This window comes from Melanerpes formicivorus, unplaced genomic scaffold, assembly GCF_026170545.1.
Source record: "Melanerpes formicivorus ecotype bairdi unplaced genomic scaffold, bMelFor1.0.p_v2 SCAF_6, whole genome shotgun sequence".
NCBI classification, from domain to species: Eukaryota; Metazoa; Chordata; class Aves; order Piciformes; family Picidae; genus Melanerpes; species Melanerpes formicivorus.
Window position 1 is genome coordinate 2,528,222 of NW_027142358.1, and position 23,549 is coordinate 2,551,770.

Below are 23,549 nucleotides of genomic sequence, written 5' to 3' on the forward strand. Positions count from 1 at the left end.
CTTCTCTGGAGACTTTCAAACCCCACCTGGATGCATTCCTGTATGGACTATCCTGTGTTATCCTGCTTTGGCAGGGAGGTTGGACTGGATGTTCTCTTGAGGTCCCTTCCACTCTCTGATATACTGTGAACCACTACTGGGATTAATGTAGAGTTAATTTTGTGCTCACATCCAACTCAGGTCAGCTTGAGGCTCTGTTTACCCTGTCACAAGATATATCTCACTATATCTCTCAGACACCCCATCAGTGTGGCTCACCAAATCAAAGGTGAAAGTGACTAGCAGGAATAAGGTGATTTCACAGCAACATTGGAACAGGTTTGGGGATGGGAATTCACTGAGAAATGTTATACAGCATGCTGAGGGATCTTGATTCTATATAGCACTTTTCAACAGCAGTTGAAACAGAAACTCAAGTACACAGAGTCAGAAAGAGCAGAAAGCAATCACTGAAGGACCAGCACACACTGACCCTGCCCTGTTCTGCACTGCCCAACCTGTCAATGGACATGTCTGGTTGTACATTTCTGTCTCTGTCACTCATTCACTTCTGACAGGTACCATGAGAAAACATCCAGAACTTACCAGACACGTCCTGCTGCTTCAGTAAGTTTTAGGTAACTGTTAATATCAACCAGAGGCATGAAAATATCCAACTTTTGCAGCTGGGTCTCATCTGTAACTTGACTGTGAGAGAAAACATCATAGACATAGCATCATAGAATCAAATCTTATAATAGAATCAGAGGGGAGGAGAGGAGAGGAGAGGAGAGGTTCGGAGAGGAGAGGAGAGGAGAGGTTCGGAGAGGAGAGGTTCGGAGAGGAGAGGTTCGGAGAGGAGAGGTTCGGAGAGGTTCGGAGAGGAGAGGAGAGGTTCGGAGAGGAGAGGTTCGGAGAGGAGAGGTTCGGAGAGGAGAGGAGAGGGGAGGGGAGGGGAGGGGAGGGGAGGGGAGGGGAGGGGAGGGGAGGGGAGGGGAGGGGAGAGGAGGGGAGCAGAGAGGGGAGGGGAGGGGAGGAGAGGAGAGGAGAGGATCATAGAACAGCTCAAGTTGGAAGGGACCCATAAGGATCATCACATCCCTCTGTTGCAGGACTACTTAAAACTACACCATATGACTAAGAGCATTGTCCAGATGCTCCTCAAACTCTGACAGGCTTGGCACACCATTCCAGCATCTCAAGTGAAACCCATAAACATGTCTATCTTCCCTGCAAGGAAAATGGAGAAGACACTTACCTGAGCAGTACAGACAACTGAAGCACAGAAAGTGGTACTGAAGTTTGCTTTCTCTGGAGGTTTGCCTGCTGGCTGGTGCTGCTTTCTGAGCATTTTAGGTCTCTATTTGCTTCTAAGTCTCTTGGGCTGCTGTGCTGGCATTTGTGAGGAGATGGGAGCCCCCCATGTCTGCACATGAGCTGGCAGCTCTCATCCAGCAACCTACTGAAGAGGAATGGTAATAAAAAATTAACTGGTTTGACCATTCCAGGCACACCTGCTGCGTTTGAAGCTGGCTCAAATGGCTGTCAGTGGAGCAAAGAATAACAAGTTCTTGTAGAGTACCCAGTGAACAAAATTACAGCTATGTAAAGCAAACAGTCCTTCTAAAAATGGACCATAAATCCCCAAATAAAACCTTTCCAGCATTTAAAGACTGCATACAAAGCCTGAAAACATTCCAGCTAACGACGTGCCTAGACAAAGAAACAGAGTACAGATTGTTGGCCTTGGCCACACTGGCTTCTGCAGGGCTGTAACACTGTCCCCTGGGAGATAAAATAACTCAGATGTGCTTCAACTCACTTTAGGTTTATTTGATGAGCCTTACCATACTGGAGTCCAACTCTCCTCCACATCCCAGACAACCAGAGGCTTGCAGCAAAAGCTGCTCTTGGTATATTTTAGCTTACATGGCACAGGTTTGTGAGGGTTTTACAGTAATTGCCTCCAAGCACTCCCAAAGACACAGATGAACTTGAATAAATCTATTGGAGTACTCTGGGCTGTGGATCTGCATTTCCAGTTGCCTCCCACTAAGTGGCATAAGAGCTGAATGTAGTTGGCAGGCCAAAGCAAACAGCTAATAACCAGTCCTCTGGCTCAGAAGATTTGGGTTTACCATACAAGCAGACCTCAGCACACTGTGCTACATGGTGGAGATTGTAAAGTTTCCTTATGGCACTACCACTGTGACACAAAGTCCAGGCCTTTCTTTGTGACATGTCAAACACTGTCCCTTCAAAGTACACAGCATCAGACTCACTGTTTGGATGGGAAAATAGAAGGAAGGAGATGAGCTACTCAGGATCCTGTAACTTCCTGGAAAATCTGGGAGCTATTGCCCTGTGCCTGCTTTTAACTGCTAGATAATGCTGCCTTCTTTGGAGACTACCTGTCTGACAGGTTCACAGGATCACAGGATGTCAGGGGTTGGCAGGGACCTCTGCAGATCATTGAGTCCAATGCCCCTGCCAGAGCAGGACCATGGAATCTAGCACAGGTCACACAGGAATGCATCCAGATGGGTCTTGGAAATCTCCAGGGAAGGAGACTCCACAATCTCCCTGAGGAGACTGTTCCAGTGCTCTGTGACCCTCACAGTGAAGAAGTTCCTCCTCATGTTGAGGGGGAACCTCCTGTGCTGTAGTTTATATCCACTGCCCTTTGTCCTATCCCAGGGTGCAACTGAGCAGAGCCTGTCCCCTGCCTCTTGACCCCCAGCCCTCAGCTATTTATAAACATTGATTAAATCCCCTCTGAGTCTTCTCCTCTCCAGACTGAACAGCCCCAGGGCTCTCAGCCTCTCCTCACAGGGCAGTGCTCCAGACCCTTAATCATCCTGTTAGCTCTCCCTTGGACTTTCTCCAGCAGATCCCTGCCCCTCTTGAACTGGGGAGCTTAAAACTGACCACAATATTCCAGATGTGGCCTCCCCAGAGCAGAGGTTGCTTGAGCTGTGCTATCTGGATAATGTGCTAGGCTGTTATGTCATGAAACCCTACTAGAAGTATGAGCCAACAAAAAATGCTTAATCCTACAATCAGAGTCTGTCTAAACACAGGAGTTTGCAATGTGAGTTTAAATTTCCCATTGCTGAGTTAGCATTCCACTCTGGTATTCCCCCAAGTTCTGAACTTTCTGAGCCAAGACCAAAGGACCCAGACAACGGAGAGGCAGGCTCTAGCTACTGTTCTGTGCATACCACAGGTGACAGCTCTATCTGAACCCTTTTGTCACTTTTAATTTGCTAAACCTTAATGAAGTTGGAACTTACAGTGATTTCATTGACATGTAAATGTTCTCCTTTGCTGGGGCTTCTTGCACAAGGACATCAGGCCCAGCTGTAGGGTCAGGCCTTGATAGTGCAGAGGTGCACTGCTGGAAACACAGAATAGAAGGTGTTAATATAATTGCTCTGTCTACAGAAAAAAGAATCTTCTTAGTTTCTTTATTTCAGCCAGGGCTCATGCTGTTGAAACACACTGGCCAAGATAGCTTGGCTTTTCCCAAATAATTCCCCAAAATCATGAGCTAGATAGGAGGTTGGAACTACAAGTCAATGGTATCTGGCACCAGTGACACACTCAGATGGGGACATATCAGCTATATTCTAAAGTACCACCACAAAGACTTTGGGACCTGGGGGCACTGGTTGATAGTAGGCTGAACATGAGCCAGCAGTGTGCCCAGGTGGCCAAGAAGGCCAATGGCATCCTGGCCTGGATCAGGAACAGTGTGGCCAGCAGGAGCAGGGAAGTCATTCTGCCCCTGTACTCAGCACTGGTTAGGCCACACCTTGAGTCCTGTGTCCAGTTCTGGGCCTCTCAGTTTAGAATGTGTCCAGAGAAGGGCAGCAAAGCTGGTGAGGGTTTCGGAGCACAACCCTATGAGGAAAAGCTGAGCAAGCTGGGATTGCTTAGCCTGGAGAAGAGGAGGCTCAGGGGAGACCTTATTGCTCTCTACAGCTACCTGAAGGGAGGATGTAGCCAGGTGGGGGTTGGTCTCTTCTCACCTCCCAGGAAGGTGGTGGAGTCACCATCACTGGAGGTATTTAAGAAGAGGCTGGATGGGGTACTTGGTGCCATGGTTTAGTTGATTAGATGGTGTTGGATGATAGGTTGGACTCAGTGATCTCAAAGGCCTTTTCCAACCTGGTCTCGTCTCGTCTCGTCTCGTCTCGTCTCTTCTCTTCTCTTCTCTTCTCTTCTCTTCTCTTCTCTTCTCTTCTCTTCTCTTCTCTTCTCTTCTCTTCTCTTCTCTTCTCTTCTCTTCTCTTCTCTTCTCTTCTCTTCTCTTCTCTTCTCTTCTCTTCTCTTCTCATTCTCTTCTATTCTATTCTATTCTATTCTATTCTATTCTAATTTAAGCAGGTTGAAAAAAGACTCTTAGACTTTGGGTGTTCTTGACATAGAGCACTTGGGGTTTATGACAAAATCATATTGCTAATGTCCTCATAGGTTCACAGTCTTGGGAGAGAGGCTGTGACTTCTGCAGAAGACTAACTACTTAGCTTCTCCTGACCCCTAATTACATTGGAAGCCTATAGAGAAATCAGCCTCCCAAATTAGGTGCCTATTTCTCTTTATTTTTGTATAAATTACCAGTGTGATTCCTCCAGCCCCTTGTTTCCAGGTGAAATGCAGATATGGAAAGGTTTCACAGTGTTTTTAAAGCGCTGCTTTGTTTTCTGCAGCTCACTGATGCTTCAACAGTAGCAGATTTCAGACTATGTAAAGAGAGTGTGCTGTTTCATTTTCTAAATGAAGTTTTGACTTTCAAAATAATACAGCCTGTTACACAACAGGCAAAAGCCATTAACAATGAAAGAGTCAATTTGGGGAATTTCAACAAAATCAGCACTGTTTTTGTCAAAATGCCACCTTCTACCAGAAAACTCCTTTCAACCAGTACAGTGTCTTTTTTTTCCCCTTCTTGTACAAAAGAAATCTCTATTACCCCCTGCTTTATCTACATGCTTCTTTTGCAAGGTACTAGTAGATCCTCATACCAAATCCTCTTTGGCTCATGAAATCATAGAATTGACAGAGTGGGAAGGGACCTCAAGGATCATCTAGTTCCAACCCGCCTACCTTGGGCAGGGACACTTCACACTAGATCAGGTTGCCCAGAGCCACATCCAGCCTGGCCTTAAATAATTCCAGGGATGGAGTCTCCACCTCCCTGGCAACCTGTTCCAGTGTCTCACCACCCTCATGGGGAAGAACTTCTTCCTAATGTCTAATCTAAATCTCCCCTCCTCTAGCTTGGATCCATTCCCCCTAGTCCTATCACTACCTGACACCCCAAAAAGTCCCTCTCCAGCTTTCTTGTAGGCCCCCTTCAGATGCTGGAAGGCCACAATTACGTCTTCCTGGAGCCTTCTGTTCTTCAAACTGGACAACCCTAACTCTCGCAGCCTGTTCTCATAGGAGAGGTACTCAAGGTGCTCAAATGTCTCTTGTCTGCTTGGGGCTGTCAACAAACCAGCAAAACGCACAGCTGATACACTACCTTGGCTAAAATACTGCAGGGAGTTTGGTAATAATCTTCTTCATCCTTTTTGATGTCTTCATCTGTGTCTGAGGATAGCTGATTTTCCTCCCTCTTCCCCAGATGTTTATCCTGGTAAAATAACAGTTTTGCATTTAACAGCTAGGCAGATTGCATAGGATGTACTTTGCCATTTACATGCAGCAGAAATAGAATCAGCAAATATCCACAGAAAACATGGGAAGACTTCTTTCTCCTTGAAGTGAGAGGTAGAATTAGACTAGACTAGACTAGACTAGACTAGACTAGAATAGAATAGAATAGACCAGGTTGGAAGAGACATTCAAGATCATTGCACCCAACCTATCATCCAACACCATCTCATCAACTAAACCATGGCACCAAGCACCCTATCAAGTCTCCTCCTGAACACCTCCAGTGATGGTGACTGCACCACCTCCCTGGGCAGCCCATTCCAATGGCAAATCACTCTCTCAATGAAGAATTTCTTCCTAACATCCAGACTAAACATCCTCTGGCACAGCTTGAGACTGTATCCTCTTGTTCTGGTGCTGGTTGCCTGGGAGAAGAGACCAACCCTTACCTGGCTACAACCTCCCTTCAGGTAGCTGTAGAGAGCAATAGGGTCTGCCCTGAGCCTCCTCTTCTCCAGGCTAAGCAACCCCAGCTCCCTCAGCCTCTCCTCACAGGGCTGTGCTCCAGACCCCTCCCCAGCTTTGTTGCCCTTCTCTGGACACCTTCCAGCAACTCAACATCTTTCCTAAAGATGCTCAGAGCCAGTCTGTTACATTCCATTCTATTCTATTCTATTCTATTCTATTCTATTCTATTCTATTCTATTCTATTCTATTCTATTCTATTCTATTCTATTCTATTCTATTCTATTCTATTCTATTCTATTCTATTCCATTCCATTCCATTCCATTCCATTCCATTCCATTCCATTCCATTCCATTCCATTCCATTCCATTCCATTCCATTTACTTTAGCCAGACCAACTCAGTTAGAAGCAAATGAAGCACCTTTTAACTGCTGTTAAGCAAAGTAATCTGGGATTTCCCTGACTAATGAGCGGTCAATAATCTCATACTTCTCCATGAACTAGAACATATTCTGCAGGGCTGGAGATCTGACATTGAATTCTTTGTGTCCTGAGTGATATTCTGCCCTCATAGATACCTGAAACACTAAGTTTTGTTTGTGGCAACTTGGTAAGTCAAGGAGAAATTAATCCCTCCACCAAGTTTATCTTCCTAAGTCGCAAAGACAAATTCCATGCTTCTGTGTTTCCTTGTTGACTTCACTGCAGTGAAGAGCAATTAGTATTCAGCTGCCTCCCAATGCAATTCTCCATGCCATGTTTGTGATGCAACCATTTTTTATCTCTCCATTTGCACCCCTGGTTTCCATGGTGACCATTTTAATAATTGCTAAATATGCCACAGAATATGTGACTGTTTTCAAGGTGAGGGAAATTAAACTAATTGCTCTCTTACACGTAAAGAGAAGGAACTGGCAGTGAACAGAAATTAGAGATGAATGTATTTGTGTTCCTTGTTTGCAGAAATGACATAGAAAGCAACTCATGCAGGAGGGGGGGCAGAACAAGACCTTCAGGAAGGTCCTTCCTAAAAGAAAATACACAGCATGAACAAGGCTGGGTCTGTGGTCATGATCTAAAGTCAGGAATCAGTTTCTTGGTGGCTTTTCAGGGGCTTTAGGTCAATCAAATAAGCAGATGTTTGGGGAGAAGAGAGAAAAGGAAGTGGTTTTATCAAGTCTTGAGCTCCTCCAACTCCTAGGAAATCTCAGAGAGAAGACAGCACTCCTCAGCTTCCCAAACCGAACTCTTCAATCACTTGCAGCAGCTATCTTTTGCCAGATGTGTAGTGTTTCTCCTTGGCAGCATCACAGATTGCAGAGACAACGGGAAAGAGAAGGTTAAGGTGCAGGAGCATTGTGTTTCCCTAGAGCAGTTTGCCAGCATCTCCATTTCTCCAGGTGCTTTACCACCAGAGAACTTAACCTCAGTGTGTAGTTATTCTCAACAGCACAGCTAAACAAGTTCTTAAAGTCTCTGTTGAACTGTGATATGGATTTACATTAGAGATAAAGTAGACTATGGAGAAAATTGGTTGTAACACAAGATTAGGCCACACCCTGAGTGCTGGACCCAGCACCATCTAATCAACTAAACCATGGCACCAAGCACCCCATCTAGTCTCTTCCTAAACACCTCCAGTGATGAGGACTCCACCACCTCCCTGGACAGATCATTCCAATGGCCAACCTCTCTTTCTAGGAAGAACTTCTTCCTAACATCCAGCCTAAACCTCCCCTGGCACAGCTTGAGACTGTGTCCTCTTGTTCTGGTGCTGGTTGCCTGGGAGAAGAGACCAACCCCCACCTGGCTACAGCCTCCCTTCAGGAAGTAGTAGAGAGCAATAAGGTCTCCTCTGAGCCTCCTCTTCTCCAGGCTAAACAACCCCAGCTCCCTCAGCCTCTCCTCATAGGGCTGTGCTCCAAACCCCTCCCCAGCTTTGTTGCCCTGTTCTGGACACCTTCCAGCAACTCAACATCTTTCCTAAACTGAGGGGCCCAGAACTGGACACAGGACTCGAGGTGTGGCCTACCCAGTGCTGAGTACAGGGGCAGAATGACCTCCCTGCTCCTGCTGGCCACACTGTTCTGATGCAGGCCAGGTTGAAAGGGAGCCAGGTCCCTAGACCTCTGCAAGGCATCTGCCTGTGTAACTAAACTGAGCTGACACTGAGCAGCCTGTTTGCATGACTAATGGCTACTGACCAAAGAGTTCTCAAGATCTGGGCTTGGATGAGGGAATCACCAATTAAAAGCAAACCAAATCAGATACTAGAAATGTGGAGTCATATTTCAAAAAGGAAGTAAACACAAGGGATTAATCTGCAAGTCAGCTGTCTAGACATCACTGAGCAGAGAATAGATTCAGAGATGTTAGCAGATGCTAAACTTATGAGGCAAGTGAAATATTTTGATCACATGAAGCAATGTTTTTGTTTCTTGTTAGCTGTATGGCAAGGTTGTTTATTTTCACACATGCTGAAACAGAATAGGAGCTTCCTGCTGTTTCCTCTGCTTCAGGCTAAACAGGTCAAAATCCAGATTCCTTATACTTAACCTTCATGGTCAGTCTGTGCTAGTCTGAACAGCTGCATGTAATACATGTACTGTGAGGTATCATGAGTATGAGAAAGGAAGAGACAGAGCCTTGGTATGCACCCAGAGCAGCACCAGTGTCATAGTTTAATGAGTGGACAGATTCCTCTATTGCCCTTTTTGGAGCAATAAGAATAAAACTCACACAATTGGATTGGGATAGTGTTGGAAAGTTTAAATGGAAAGGCTACTTACAGACTACAATGCTACAGTTACATAGTGCTGAGCATAGCAAAGCATACAAAATGCAAACAAATCCACACCCTGGTCTACACAAACTCCCTTCACACCAGGCCAACAATTTTCCCTTACCTGGGGTTTACCATAAGCCCCAGGGCTTTTTCTTCCTTCCCCCTGGGGTTTACCATAAGCCCCAAGGCTCTTTCTTCCTTTCCCCTGGAGTTTACCATAAGCCCCAGGGCTTTTTATTTCTTCCCCCCAGGGTTTACCATAAGCCCCAGAGCTCGCTCTTCCTTCCCCCCAGGGTTTACCATAAGCCCCAGGGCTCTTTCTTCCTTTCCCCTGGAGTTTACCATAAGCCCCAGGGCTTTTTATTCCTTCCCCCCAGGGTTTACCATAAGCCCCAGGGCTCTTTCTTCCTTCCCCCTGGAGTTTACCATAAGCCCCAGGGCTCTTTCTTCCTTCCCTCTGGAGTTTACCATAAGCCCCAGGGCTCTTTCTTCCCCTCCATGGTAGGCTCAAAGGGGCAAAAATTGCACAGGAAAAATTTGTCAGGTCTTGAAGGCCACAGAGAAGCCTGGAGCCATCCTGCCCCCAGCACACACACCAGATAAGGTAGCTTACTGCATCCATGGAGAAGAGAGGGAAGAAAACAGGAAGAAGCTGACTTTGCAGCCAGATTTATAGGGATGCAGGATTCCTGGGAAGAAATACACTATTTCCTGTGCCCACCCACTGGGCTGGACACTCTGGATACTGGAGGTCAACTCAGTAGTGTTTCTTTTTTAAAGGCACCCAGCCTAAACTGCCACAAGTAGATAAATCAGACTGGGGATTAACCAAACGCATTCTAGAGCTTGGACTCACCACTGACTTATTGCAGCTTCACCAAGTACTGTGCAGCAGCTGAGCTCTGCTAACTGCCCATAGCACAACAATGTTGTGACAGCTATTTTTGCTTATTTCTACTAAATTTAGCTGTGGTGCCTCATACTTGCTGCTGGCCTATGTAGATGGATGGTGACTGCAGCACATGATTTACCATCCTGCTAGCTATGACAGCAGAACAGATAATTTTTTCCCTCTTTCATAGTCACTCCAGATCATAGACCAGTGCATAAACTGCCAGGAAAGATGGGTATAAACTCAGCTGCCAAACTGCACACTGGTGTGGTGGAGCCTTGGTTGTGCCCTTTGTTCTGCTGACTCTGCTGTGAAGGGAGTAATCCAGAGCAGAGGATGGCTGAAAACTATCTGAGAGTACTGCTGCTGTTTGTTCAGGAAATACAGGTCAGAACATTTAGCCAATAATACATGATAACGTTCATCATTGTACCTTCTCAAATCATTCCTGCCAGATGGGGAAGCTAAAGTAATTGAAGCCATATTTATGCTGACAGAAGGTCAGTCCTGAGTTGTGCCTCAATTTAACAAGCCCTTGTTCTGTAGTTCAGTTACATTGATCAAATTGCTGCTGGCAGAGGCTGCAGAAAGAAACCATTTAGGAAGGCTGGGGCACAGCTGAGAAATGTGATGGGAGGAAGAAATCCTCCAGCAGTGCAACTTCAGAGTTTTGCTGATCAAGTCTGTGAAAGCTGCCACAAGCTGCAATTGCTGCACAGAAACTGAGGCTCTGTCTCCAAGAAGCAAAACAAACAAGGTATTTCTAGCAAGTTCTTAGAAGGTTATGTTCACTGCTAAACAAGACAACAGAGTAAATATTTAGGAGACTTTCATAGTGAAAACCAACATGGGGAAGGCAGCTGGATAATCTATAGTTACAGAGTGAGATAAAAGCCGACAGTCACTTCTGCAGACTGAACTAGTCAAGAGCTGTTTGATTTCTTCTACTCACCAGGCTTGGAAAAACTCCTCTTGATGAGTCACACTGAGCCTGATGAGGGCCAGGATCTGAATTAGGCCTGCTCTTGTCTTCTGAGGAGCCATTCTCCTGTATATAAAAGATAAAAGTTGACTTCTCCTAAAGATACACTGGAAGTGCTTTACCTGCATTCAGCTTTCCCTAGCTGGGCCATTTGCCCAATCTTTGTGACTAGAGAAAACCAGCAGACTACAATTGTTTTGGGACAGCAGCAACCCTTTCCTTCCTTTCTATTGGTGCCATGGTTTAGTTGATTAGATAGTGTTGGATGATAGGTAGGACTTGATGATCTCAAAGGTCACTTCCAACCTGGTTAGTTCTATTCTAATTCTATTGAAATATTGAGGGGGAAGATCTAGAAGGCACAGAGGAATTGGACATGAACTTCCCTTCTAAGCTTTATAGCCTGAAAGGAGACAAAGGAAAACACAGTCACAAACCAGGAGGAATGTGGCTAGCAGCAGCCAAAACAATCCATCACATGGCTTTGCCAAGCCATGCCGGGGCATACTTGATGCATACTAATCTTCGCCAGTCAGCTGAGGCAGCCCATGAATACAACTTCTTGTTGCCAACAACCCTGCCTTTCCTTATGTGAAGACTTTCCTCAAAAGGCTTTCCTTTGTTGGGATTTTCTGCTACTATCATCCATGTCTTACTCAGGAACCCCACCAGAGAGCAGAAAAGACCACCTAAACACTCATTACACAAGCTCTAAAGGACTTTGATGGAAAAAACCCAACTACACAAATCACACTTCACAGTCACCACTAGGAGAAAACTCCTTACTAAGAGTGGCTGCTCTGTTTACCTTCTGGTAGCTTTGCCTCTCTGTGAAGCTGGTTGTATCTACAGAATTCAAGAGTAGTGGCAAAGAGGAGGGTCTGCTTCTGGCTTCTGCATCTGGAAGATCTTGAGTCTACAAAGAAGATAATCTCAGTGTAAGAAGACAGACACCTGATGGGCATGGTCTACAATGCACCAAAGCAACCCCCTTCTCCAAATTTGACTTTTAATGGCTCAGAGAGGTTGCCTACATGGCATGTTTTCAGGCAGACATCAATTGCTGTACTTGTGCTCTGAGCTGACTGGAAGCTGCAGAGATGTCAGGATACTGCTGAGTCTGAACTAGTAAGCCTGGATGGCTCTTAAAGTGCAGAAGCCTGGGTCATGAGGATGATTAGGGGACTGGAGCACTGCCTTATGAGGAGAGGCTGAGGGACCTGGGGCTTTTTAGTCTGGAAAAGAGAAGGCTTAGAGGGGATTTAATCAATGTTTATAAATATCTGAAGGCTGGGGATCAGGAGGGAGGGGACAGGCTCTGCTCACTTGCTCCATGGGATAGGACAAGGGGCAATGGATGGAAGCTGCAGCTCAGGAGGTTCCACCTCAACACATGGGGGAACTTCTCTACTATAAGGATCACAGAGCACTGAAACAGGCTACCCAGAGAGGTTGTGGAGTCTCCTTCTCTGGAGACTTTCAAGGCCTGTCTGGATGCATTCCTCTGTGACCTGAGCTAGATTGTATGGTCCTGCTCTGGCAGGGGGGTTGGACTCGATGATCTCTTTGGGTGCCTTCCAACCCCTGACATCCTGTGATCCTACACCTGAGCTTAGACTAAGAGGGTTTCCAGCTGGTTCATAACTCTGACAGACTAGATGTGGACTGGTTCCTGAACCAGCATGTAAATATAAGTAAAAAGCACATGATAGGAATAACACACAAGTTTTCATCCAGAGGCACTGAAGTCTCTTCTCCCAGGGAACCAGCACCAGAACAAGAGGACACAGTCTCAAGCTGTGCCAGGGGAGGTTCAGGCTGGATGTTAGGAAGAAGTTCTTCCCAGAAAGAGAGATTGGCCACTGGAATGTGCTGCCCAGGGAGGTGGTGGAGTCCCCATCCCTGGAGGTGTTTAGGAAGAGACTGGATGGGGTGCTTGGTGCCATGGTTTAGTTGATTAGATAGTGTTGGGTGATAGGTTGGACTTGATGATGTCAAAGGTCTCTTCCAACCTGGTCCTATTCTATTCTATTCTATTCTATTCTATTCTATTCTATTCTATTCTATTCTATTCTATTCTATTCTATTCTATTCTATTCTATTCTATTCTATTCTATAGATTTCCTGATTTCCATGTGGCTTACTCTTCAAAGAGAGTCCCTCCATGTAAAACCAAGCCCAATGCAGACAGACTGTGCACTGCCTGCTTAATGCATAAAGTAGAATCCAACTTTCTGATTGTGGCAGTTTAGGCCTCCTGTTACTGACACATAAGTTACACCTCCAGTGTCCCAAGTGTCCAACCCAGTAGGGTGGACACAGGAAACAGCCTATTTCTGTCCATGAATGCTGTGCCCTACAAATCCATCTGCAAAGTTTTTCTCTTCCTCTTTCTTCCCTCTCTGCTCCCCTGGGAGATGCTCCCTATCAGGTAATGCTGGGGGAGTATCTCAAGGCCTCTTAGGCCTGGCTAGGCCTAATGCCAGGAGAAGTGGGGGGGCAGTCTCAGACCTGGCCAGCCTGAGACCAGCCTAGCAGTGGGGGGAGGAAGAAAGAGCCCTGGGGGTGTTGGGTAGATCCTCACGTGGGGAGAAGGGAAGTGTTGGGAGGCCTTTGGGTGTGCTGTAAGGGTCTCTGTACGCTCTGGGATTCCTTGTCACTATGGTTTTGTAGCTTCTATAAAACACCAATTGGTTTTCCATTTAAGCTTCCCATCACTCTCCAATCCATTTCTGTGACTGTCACTCTTTTGTCCCTTTTAGGAGCAACAGAGGATCTGTCTGGCCGGACACTGATTAATCAAGGCAAGAGCCAGCTTGCAAGGCCAAGATCAGCACAATTCCTTTGTGCAGGTTCTAATGAAATTACACATGTCTTTCTTTCTAAGATCAAGTACAGTAATGTGTCACCTGAGGGCACCATCCACCTCTTTTGGCCTCCCTGCAGACTGAAGATATCACAGTGACCCAGTCCTCTGTTTCCTGCCTGTAGGTTGGAACAAAAGAAATTAAAATATGCTGACAGGTAAAGCACAAGGAAAATCCCTTTGCCTGCCTGTTTCTTCCTATGGGACCCACAATAACACTTCCTGAAATCACTGGGGGAAGCCTGCATCTTCCTTTCAAGAGAGGCTGCTTGGCTGGCCACAGCAAGATGGAAGAGTTCGACTTCAGAGAAGGGCAGCTCAGAACTGGGGGCCAAAAGGTAGGCAGAGGAGGCTGTATGTATGTGCAAGAGACACAAAGAGGGAGAAATGGGGAGGAGGTAGGATGGTGCTTTCTGCTTGATTTTCTGTATGTAATGCTGCTCTGCTAAGTCCTGCCATAAAGACTTGGGAATGTGTTTGGGCAAGCAGGATGAGAAACATGCCACGAAAGGAGACCTGAAGCCCTGTTTCATTCCTGCGGTGAATTTAGTTGGATTAATTCTGGAATGCTTTCCACCAAGTGTGGTCTGTGAGAGCAGTGCCCTGGGTGAAGGTGTGGGGTGACATGCTCAAGTAACACCCAGGCATGTGTTTTTCTTCTGCACTTATCAGATTTCACACATCAGCTGCTCTTCTGCATGAAAGCAGAGAAAACTCCTGAAATACTTGTGACTGGGAAACTGAAGACGAGAAGCTGGGAAGCAGTAACAGAGGAGCACTGTGTCAAATCAAATGTCTTCCCTACCCTGGCAAAGTTTTGGCTGGGCACCTCAGCAGCAGCAGTTTCTGCCCTTGCTGAGATCTGGATTGCAGGTGGGGAAAGCAGGGAGCACACCACACCTGCTGTAGTAAAGGTCTCAGTCATTGCTTTTAGGATGTTTCTCTTTTGGAGAATTTTCCTCTTCAATCTGCTTCCTTTGATTATCAACCTACTTTCCAGGGCAAGATTGTTTCCTGTGGTTTATCCACAAAGAGCAGAAGCTTTCCTAACTCTGAGGAGCTGCTGGGTGAGAAGACAAAGCTCCCTGCTCTTCTGCACCCCTTAACTGGTAGAATATGACATGGCACTGCCACGCTGATGTCCTGCTGCTGCCATCCCCACTCCCAGCAGCATGCTCCCACTACTTTCACACGCTGGACAATGTGGCTGCAGGGAAGACTACCTCCTCTGTCTGAACCAGCAACAATTAACATGGCCACAGGGATAAAAACCAACACAGAGAAAAGCAGTTTTCCATTGGATCAACCAGCTGAATACTTTCATCCCAGATCTGCACCATCAGTAACTGAGACACAGGAAGACATGGCAGCAGCTGCAACAGAGTAGGACCTTGCCTTAGGGCAGCAGCTTAGTGTTGCATTAGCTTAGCTGTAATGTCATGCTGTATTTGCACATCTTTCTATGCCTACCTGCTGTCCCCAATGAGGTAGTAACACCTGTTTCCAGTACTGATGGACATCACCTGCTCAGGAAGGCATTTAAACATCTTCCTCACCATGTCCATGACTTCAGAATTGCTTATGCCAACTCCAACATTGATGATTCTGTTAAGACAACCATATGAAACATGCTATATAACTATACATATATAATAGCAGATACTTGTGCAAGGGAGTGCTGGAATAAGAGGACACAGTCTCAAGCTGCGCCAGGGGAGGTTTAGGCTTGAGGTGAGGAGAAAGCTCTTCCCAGAGAGAGTTGTTAGCCATTGGAATGTGCTGCCCAGGGAGGTGGTGGAGTCACCATCCCTGGGAGTGCTCAAGAGGGGATGGGATGTGGCACTTGGTGCCATGGTTTAGTAGTCATGAGGTGTTGGGTGACAGGTTGGACTTGATGATCTTTGAGGTCTTTTCCAGCCTTATTGATTCTATGATTCTATGATTCATTTGTGCTAGCATACCTGTGAGCTGAAAAGTTGAAGGGGTGGTGAAGGGCAATGTAGCTGGTGTAACTGGTTTTATAGGCAATGGCTTCTCTGCCCACTCCTGCCCTGCACTGCAGTGCTGATCCCAGCTGGTCTGTTAGCTGCAGGGACAGCCAAGGGCAGTGGAATGAGGTTCAACAAGGCCAAAGGCTGGGTCCTCCCCTTGGGTCACAACAACCCCATGAGGGCTGCAGGCTTGGGGCAGAGTAGCTGGAAAATGCCCAGTGGAAAAGGACCTGGGAGTGCTTGTTGACAGTGGATGAAGATGAGCCAGTGTGTGCCCAGGTGGCCAAGAAAGCCACCCCCATCCTGGCTTGGATCAGCAACAGTGTGGCCAGCAGGAGCAGGGAATGGATTGTCCCTCTGTACTGGGCACTGGTGAGATTCAGGCTAGATGTGAGGAGGAGGTTCTTCACCATGAGAGTGGTGAAACCCTGGAATGGGTTGTCCAGGGAGGTGGTCGAGGCCCTGTCCCTGGAGGTGTTTAAGAGCAGGCTGGATGAGGCTCTGGCCAGCCTGATCTAGTGTGGGGTGTCCCTGCCCATGGCAGGGGGGTTGGAACTAGATGATCCTTGTGGTCCCTTCCAACCCTGAATGGTACTATGATACTATGAAATCCTGGTTTCAGTTTTGGGTCCCTCACTACAAGGACATTGAGGTGCTGGAGTATGTCCAGAGAAGGGCAACAAAGCTGGTGAAGGGTCTGGAGAACAGGTCTGGTGAGGAGCAGCTGAGGGACCTGTGATGGTTCAGCCTGAAGTAAAGGAGCCTGAGGGGAAACTGTGTGGTGCTCTACAGCTTCCTGAAAGGAGCTTGGAGCCAGGTGGGTGTTGGTCTCTTCACCCAAGTAACAAGTGATGGCACCAAGAGGAAACGGCCTCAAGCTGCACCAGGGGAGGTTTAGCTTGGGTCTAGTAGTCATGAGGTCTTGGGTGATAGGTTGGACTTGATGATCTTTGAGGTCTTTTCCAACCTTATTGATTCAATGATTCAATGATTCACTGATTTGATCAGGAATCCCTATATGAATAGTTATATATATATATATATATATATATATAGTGTTATATATATATTTCTCCATACATATATGTAACTATACATATATATGCATATACTATACATATATATACATATACTATATATATATATACATATGGGGTGGGTGTATGGGGTGTATTTTATCTTAAGCACAGCATTAACAGGGTGAGATCTGGATGGGAAAAAGCAAACATCATTTTTCCATGGCGGGGGGAAACCCTAATCTCAAGGAAGTTAAGTGTACACATTCAAAACAAATGGCCTTGCAGTGAAGAAAACTTCCTAGCAATAAAGCAAAATCAGCTTTTGAGAAGGCTCATGTCCAGAGTTTGGATCTTTGTCTCTGAAAGATGGGGCTGCTGGTCTGAAACAGAAACTTGAAAAGAGCTGACAATAAGAAAAATATCTTGCAGATGCTTTTGAACAGCTGCAGAGCAGTAAGTTTGATTCGAAAGTAAATGTCTATTAACAAGGCTTTAATGGAGGGAAAGAGGCACAGATCAGAAATACTCTTAATGGATACATAAATGGAAGCACTAGTTCCATTAACTTCCAAGAAGATGAATTAGGAAAAATAAGAACAACATTACTGATGGTAATAATGTAACCACATACCACTGAGCAAGCTGCAATTTGTTTTTGCAAGCTGCACACTGTAAATCCTCCTAATGGAAAAACAACAGCCACGTGAGTCCAGTGGCCTCCATGCCTAACAGCTCCAGGAGCCTGAAGTATTAAGCTCCAGGCTTGACTGGTAAAATCCTTACACTTCCCTTCATATTTATTGTTTCCCTTTTCACAGTATCACAGTATCACTAAGGTTGGAAGAGACCTCGGGGATCATTTAGTCCAACCTATCAACACAGACCTCATGACTAGACCATGGCACCAAGTGCCACGTCCAATACCCTCTTGAACACCTCCAGGGACGGTGACTCCACCTCCTCCCTGGGCAGCACATTCCAATGGCTAATGACTCTGTGTAGCTCATACCACATGTGACATGACAAAGGGTGCTATTACAAAGCCAGTGACACCCAGCCTTGCTGCTGTGGGCGCTATGCTGGGAGGAATGAAATGACCAACCCAAATGAGCCAAGCAGAGCAATTTCTTGGCAGAGTAAGAAGCAGTGGGGCAACCAGCATCAGCCCAAAGGGCCACATGAATGCCCAACTTCACAACTTGCAAAGCACTTTGTACAGCTGTAACGTGTCCAGAGAAGGGCAACAAGGCTGGTGAGGGGTCTCGAGCACAAGTCCTATGAGGAAAGGCTGAGGAGTTGCTTAGCCTGGAGAAGAGGAGGCTCAGGGGAGACCTTTTTGCTCTCCACAACTACCTAAAGGGAGACTGTAGCCAGGTGGGGGTTGGTCTCTTCTCCCAGGCAACCAGCACCAGAACAAGAGGACACAGTCTCAAGCTGTGCCAGGGGAAGTTTAGGATTGAGGCAAGCAGAAAGTTCTTCCCAGAAAGAGAGATTGGCTATTGGGATGTGCTGCCCAGGGAGGTGGTGGAGTCCCCATCCCTGGATGTGTTCAAGAGGGGATTGGACATGGCACTTGAAGCCATGGTTTAGTTAGTCATGAGGTGTTGGGTGACAGGTTGGGCTTGATGATCTCTGAGGTCTTTTTCAACCTTGTTGATTCTACGATTCTAAGGTAGAAGAGGCTGTGTGCCAGTTAAGAGTGGCACAGCCTATCCTTACTCACACATGAGTGAATGCATAGCACTGTCCTCACAGGAGACAAAAAGATCTTTTACTCCAGGAATACAGCCCTTGAGACCACAGAATTGAGCTGTCTATTTTGCAGATACCACATCAACACAATCACTCACATAAATGTATCAAATTTCACCAAAGGCATTCAGTCTATTCACTTGTACATCTCTCATGCTCTGTAAGCTGCCTAAGGTCATATTTTCTGCAACTGAGTGGGATTTGGATCAAGAACCTCCGTCGGAGCCAGTGTCTGTACAATCAATCAGCGGCCATTTAAGAGTGTTGATAAATGACTCTCAAATAAAAGTGCTGCATTTGAGTTACATACTGATCAACAGCTATGGAGCCCTTTATGTTCTGGCCTTTTAGATACTTCAGGATGTAATTGCCCTTGCTGGATTTGGACAGGATGAAAAACCGCCTTTTCCAGGAATTCTGCAGAAGAGAAAGTAATTTGTGTCTGATTAAAATGCAGCACAGCAGAAAGAACAGATGCTTGTACAGGGGAGTGCTGCAATATGAGTCATTTGTGCTTAGCATACCTGTGAGCTGATAAGTTGAAGGGGTGGTGATTTGATCAGGAATCCATGCTTGAAGACTCCACCTTCAGGGCAAAGTGTATTTTGAGTTCCCTCTAACCAAGGAGAAATTAACAGTACCATTACTTAATTTGCTGCCAATTAATCTCTTACTAAGACCTGCTTGAACTGCAAATGACAGAATCACAGAAAACATCCCATTGGAAGACACCTCCAAGCTCACCCAGTCGAACCCCTGACCCAGCACTGAAGGGTATCACAGTATCACAGTATCACAGTATCGCTAAGGTTGGAAGAGACCTCGAGGATCATCGAGTCCAACATATTAACACAGACCTCATGACTAGACCATGGCACCAAGTGCCACGTCCAATCTCCTCTTGAACACCTCCAGGGATGGTGACTCCACCACCTCCCTGGGCAGCCCACTCCAATGACGAATGGCTCGCTCGGTGAAGAACTTTCTCCTCACCTCGAGTCTAAACCTCCCCTGGCGCAGCTTGAGACTGTGTCCCCTTGTTCTGGTGCTGGTTGCCTGGGAGAAGAGACCAACCCCTTCTCGGCTACAACCACCTTTCAGGTAATTGTAGAGGGCAATAAGGTCTCCCCTGAGCCTCCTCTTCTCCAGGGTAAACAATCCCAGCTCCCTCAGCCTCTCCTCATAGGGCTTGTGCTCAAGGCCTCTCCCCAGCCTTGTTGCCCTTCTCTGGACACGTTCAAGTGTCTCCATGTCCTTCTTAAACTGAGGGGCCCAGAACTGGACACAGGACTCAAGGTGCGGCCTAACTAATGCAGAAGAGTCCAGGGGCACAATGACCTCCCTGCTCCTGCTGGCCACACTATTCCTAATGCAGGCCAGGATGCCATTGGCCCTCTTGGCCACCTGGGCACACTGCTGGCTCATGTTTAGGCAGCTGTCGATCAGTACCCCCAGGTCCCTCTCTATTTGGCAGCTCAACACTAAACCATAGAATCATAGAATCTCCAGGGAAGAGGCCTCCACCAGTAAGGGACAATAGAGAATAGCCATGAGTTCTAGGAAATACAACATGATCAAACTTTGTGGGGATGCAAGAAATGCTTGGCTCTGAAATTTCATTTACCACTGACTTCAGAGCAGGTAAGGCTTCATCATCAGTACCTTGGAGATACTGACTCTACCTTCCATTTCCCAGGTAATTTAAAAAGGAATGTAATGCTTTTAACAAGCCTCAGTTCACCCTCTGTGTCAGGGCCAAGAAAAATTCTCCTACAAAAGGAAATGCTTCATTGGTTAGGCCACACCTTGATTACTGTGTCCAGTTCTGGGTCCCTCAGTTTAGGAAGAATGTTGAGTTGCTGGAACATGTCCAGAGAAGGGCAACAAAGCAGGGGAGGGGTTTGGAGCACAGCCCTATGAGGAGAGGCTGAGGGAGCTGGGGTTCCTTAGCCTGGAGAAGAGGAGGCTCAGGGGAGACCTTCTTGCTCTCTACAACTACCTGAAGGGAGGTTGTAGCTAGGTGGGGGTTGGTCTCTTCTCCCAGGTGGCCAGCACCAGAACAAGAGGACACAGTCTCAAGCTGCACCAGGGGAAGTTTAGGATTGAGGCAAGGAGAAAGTTCTTCGCAGAAAGAGAGATTGGCCATTGGAATGTGCAGCCCAGGGAGGTGGTGAGTCACCATCACTGGAGGTGTTTAGGAGGAGGCTGGATGGGGTGCTTGGTGCCATGGTTTAGTCAATTAGATAGTGTTGGATGGTAGGTTGGACTTGATGATCTCAAAGGTCTTTTTGAACCTGGTTAATTCAATTCAATTCAATTCAATTCAATTCAATTCAATTCAATTCAATTCAATTCAATTCAATTCAATTCAATTCAATTCAATTCAACTCTATTATAATTCTATTCTATTCTATTCTATTCTATTCTATTCTATTCTATTCTATTCTATTCTATTCTATTCTATTCTATTCTATTCTATTCTATTCCTTAAGGCAGAAAAGGGCAGAATTAACACAGTGTAAGTCCAGAAGAGATCTCAAAAATTTTCATTATGCTCTTTTCACCTAATATTTAGCATATAATCCTAAGCAAGTGGAGGACAAAGACAATTATGTCTTATATGGATAAGAAAGGATTGAAACCTGATTCAGCCTTACTACTGGCAAAACTTAGTACATGAAATTTTGTACCTGCAGAACTTGTTTTACTTGTAGAAGCCATGCTGCTTGTTTCTTCCACCCAGAGAGAGCAAAATCCTTTGAAGCTAATTCCTTTTGCTTTGTTTGCTGCTGAGCGACATTTCACTGCACACACAGCTGCCTGAGAGAACATTGAATATCCCACAAGTGTTTATTATCACTGTGCTGCTTAAACTACATAAAGTAAGCATAGGAGAAAATCTGGAATCAATGATGTAAACAATTGCAATTCATTAAGACATACTATTATGCTGCATTTTTTAATCTTTTTATCATCCATACAGTATTTTATTATGTCATCATAGTCCATTACAATTATGACATTGTGAATAATAAAAATTATCCATTTATGTAGGCCAAAAAAAAGATTATTTGCCCAGGAAGTGATGACAGCTGCTAACAGACCTTCATTTTGCCTCTTCCTTTGCACTAGACAAAGCACACACAATTTAGGAATCACAGAATTGTTAGGATTGGAAGGGAACTCAAGGATCATCTAGTTCCAACCCCGCTGTCATAGGCAGGGACACCTCACACAAGATCAGGTTGCTCAGAGCCACATCCAGCCTGGCCTTAAAAACCTCCAGGGATGAGGCTTCTACCACCTCCCTGGGCAACCTGTGCCAGTGTCTCACCACCCTCATGGTGAAGAATTTCTTTCTAACATCTAATCTAAATCTCTCCTCTTCTAGCTTGGCTCCATTCTCACTCACCTGACATAGGGTGGGTTCTACACCAATTTTTCCTTCTGACACATAACTATAGCTGACACCAAACTTCCACACCTCCTGTTCCAGGCAATACCATGCTGTAAATCTGAATGGGCCACTGCAAACTTAGGGCCACTGGAGACCTCTGCAGAACATTTCTGCCTGTGTTGTGAGTTGGCTTCCTTAGGGAAACCTTTGCAGTTGTGCCTTTTCCAGAGAAAGGTTTGTTGTACAAAGGCCAGGACAGACTGCTATGAAATTTACTGCTAGGGTTTTCACCTGTTGCCTACCAAAGAAAAGAGCACAAAAGCCATTTCCAAAGCTACAACCAATTGCACACAAAGACAAATGTGTTAGTGTCAACAGTAAGGGCACACGCCTGGGGCTGCAATGAAAGGCAATGTGGTACTCTTTCAGTGTGGCTGACAGAGTCACAGTGACTGGCAAACAATGCAATTCTTATCCAAACAAGGTTCCCAGAGCTTGTGACAGGATAAAAGCATCTTCTAGGTTTCAGGAAAAGTCAAGATTTGCAGGAGGGAAGCCAAAAGTCTGTGACATTACAGGTGGGCTGCCTCCCTCTGCATTTTGGGCACAAGTTTCCAATTGCTGTGTTTGTCTCTTCAGTGCACAGCAACATTTTAAAGAGGTTATATCTCATTCAGAATAAACAATGCCAGTTCCAGGATTATGCCCCCCCCAGGGTTTTTTATATGCCTGGCATTAAGAGATTTGATTGCTTTCAACCTTCTGAAATGCAATGAGGCACTTGAGTCAAAATGCAAATAAAATGCTTCAAATTATTAAGATGTAGGCTATTATAACTCTTCAAAAAGATAAGAAACTGTGTTAATACTTACCAGGAAAAATGCCTTTATGCTGTAGGTTTTAGAGAGCTTCACCTTTAGGTATTTCCAGATTACCTGTACTGCCTTCTGCAGCAAAACACAGTGTGTCCTTGCCCTGCATTGAGACTGCCTTGTTATAGTCGGTGTATAAACATCAACATCCTGAAATATGACCCACAAGGAAATTCCTCTTTCAGCCAGGGGAAGCAAATTAAAGACTGTTCTGAAAGGGGAAATCCAGATTAATACTCACTTACAATCAATTGTGGCATCCATAAATGTCTCCCATGCAGAAAACCAAAAAGCCTGGAGACTGCTTGGTTTTGTTGGTTCAGCTTTCTAAATAGTTGTTGATCTGTTGGAGGGTAGGAGAGCTCTGCAGAGGGACTTTGGCAGGCTGGACAGATGGGCAGAGTCCAAGGGCATGAGATTGAACACGGCTAAGTGCTGAGTTCTGCACATTGGCCACAACAACCCCCTGCAGTGCTACTGGCTGGGGTCAGAGTGGCTGGAGAGCAGCCAGGCAGAAAGGGACCTGGGGGTACTGGTTGATAGTAGGCTGAACATGAGCCAGCAGTGTGCCCAGGTGGCCAAGAAGGCCAATGGCATCCTGGCCTGCATCAGGAATAGTGCAGCCAGCAGGAGCAGGGAGGTCATTCTGCCCCTGTACACTGCACTGGTTAGGCCACACCTTGAGTCCTGTGTCCAGTTCTGGGCCCCTCAGTTTAGAAAATATGTTGAGTTGCTGGAGCGTATCCAGAGAAGGGCAACAAAGCTGGGGAAGGGTTTGGAGCACAAGCCCAATGAGGTGCTGGTTGCCTGGGAGAAGAGACCAATCCCCACCTGGATACAACCTCCCTTCAGGTAGTTGTAGACAGCAATGAGGGTCTCCTCT

The 23,549-nt window shown here is 46.1% G+C and overlaps 2 protein-coding genes across 3 annotated transcripts in view; one reads left to right on the forward strand and one right to left on the reverse strand.

Moving 5' to 3' along the window:
• DCLRE1A (DNA cross-link repair 1A) overlaps nt 1-14,223 on the forward strand; it is a 58,214-nt gene extending 43,991 nt beyond the window's left edge. The window contains exons 12-13 of one of the 2 annotated variants that reach the window (XM_068139339.1): nt 558-606; nt 1,092-1,342. In XM_068139339.1, the coding sequence (XP_067995440.1) occupies nt 558-566 (9 nt within the window). In that variant the 3' untranslated portion in view covers nt 567-606; nt 1,092-1,342. Of the gene's footprint in view, nt 1-557; nt 607-1,091; nt 1,343-13,531 lie in introns of those variants that run through there. The other variant, XM_068139338.1, reaches the window with a different exon arrangement.
• On the reverse strand, nt 240-23,033 carry PLEKHS1 (pleckstrin homology domain containing S1). The gene is made up of 13 exons (XM_068139341.1): nt 22,912-23,033; nt 22,667-22,816; nt 21,088-21,217; nt 18,922-19,013; nt 18,708-18,814; nt 15,106-15,240; nt 13,679-13,754; nt 11,578-11,685; nt 10,740-10,835; nt 5,510-5,620; nt 3,273-3,376; nt 1,238-1,441; nt 240-687 (listed from the first exon to the last, which is right to left on the reverse strand). The coding sequence occupies exons 1-13, from the start codon at nt 22,924-22,926 to the stop codon at nt 582-584; spliced, it is 1,434 nt and encodes a 477-aa protein (XP_067995442.1). The 5' UTR covers nt 22,927-23,033; the 3' UTR covers nt 240-581.
• Between the last annotated feature and the right edge of the window lie 516 nt (nt 23,034-23,549).

Bases quoted from the DNA above. Each gene is read 5' to 3' on its own strand.
- PLEKHS1 (XM_068139341.1), bottom strand. The intron at 19,014-21,087 runs GTACAAAATTTC...CTCCTTGGTTAG, and splicing joins AAGTAAAACAAGTTCTGCAG to AGGGAACTCAAAATACACTT. The intron at 10,836-11,577 runs GTAAACAGAGCA...TTTTATATACAG, and splicing joins AGAGGCAAAGCTACCAGAAG to GAGAATGGCTCCTCAGAAGA.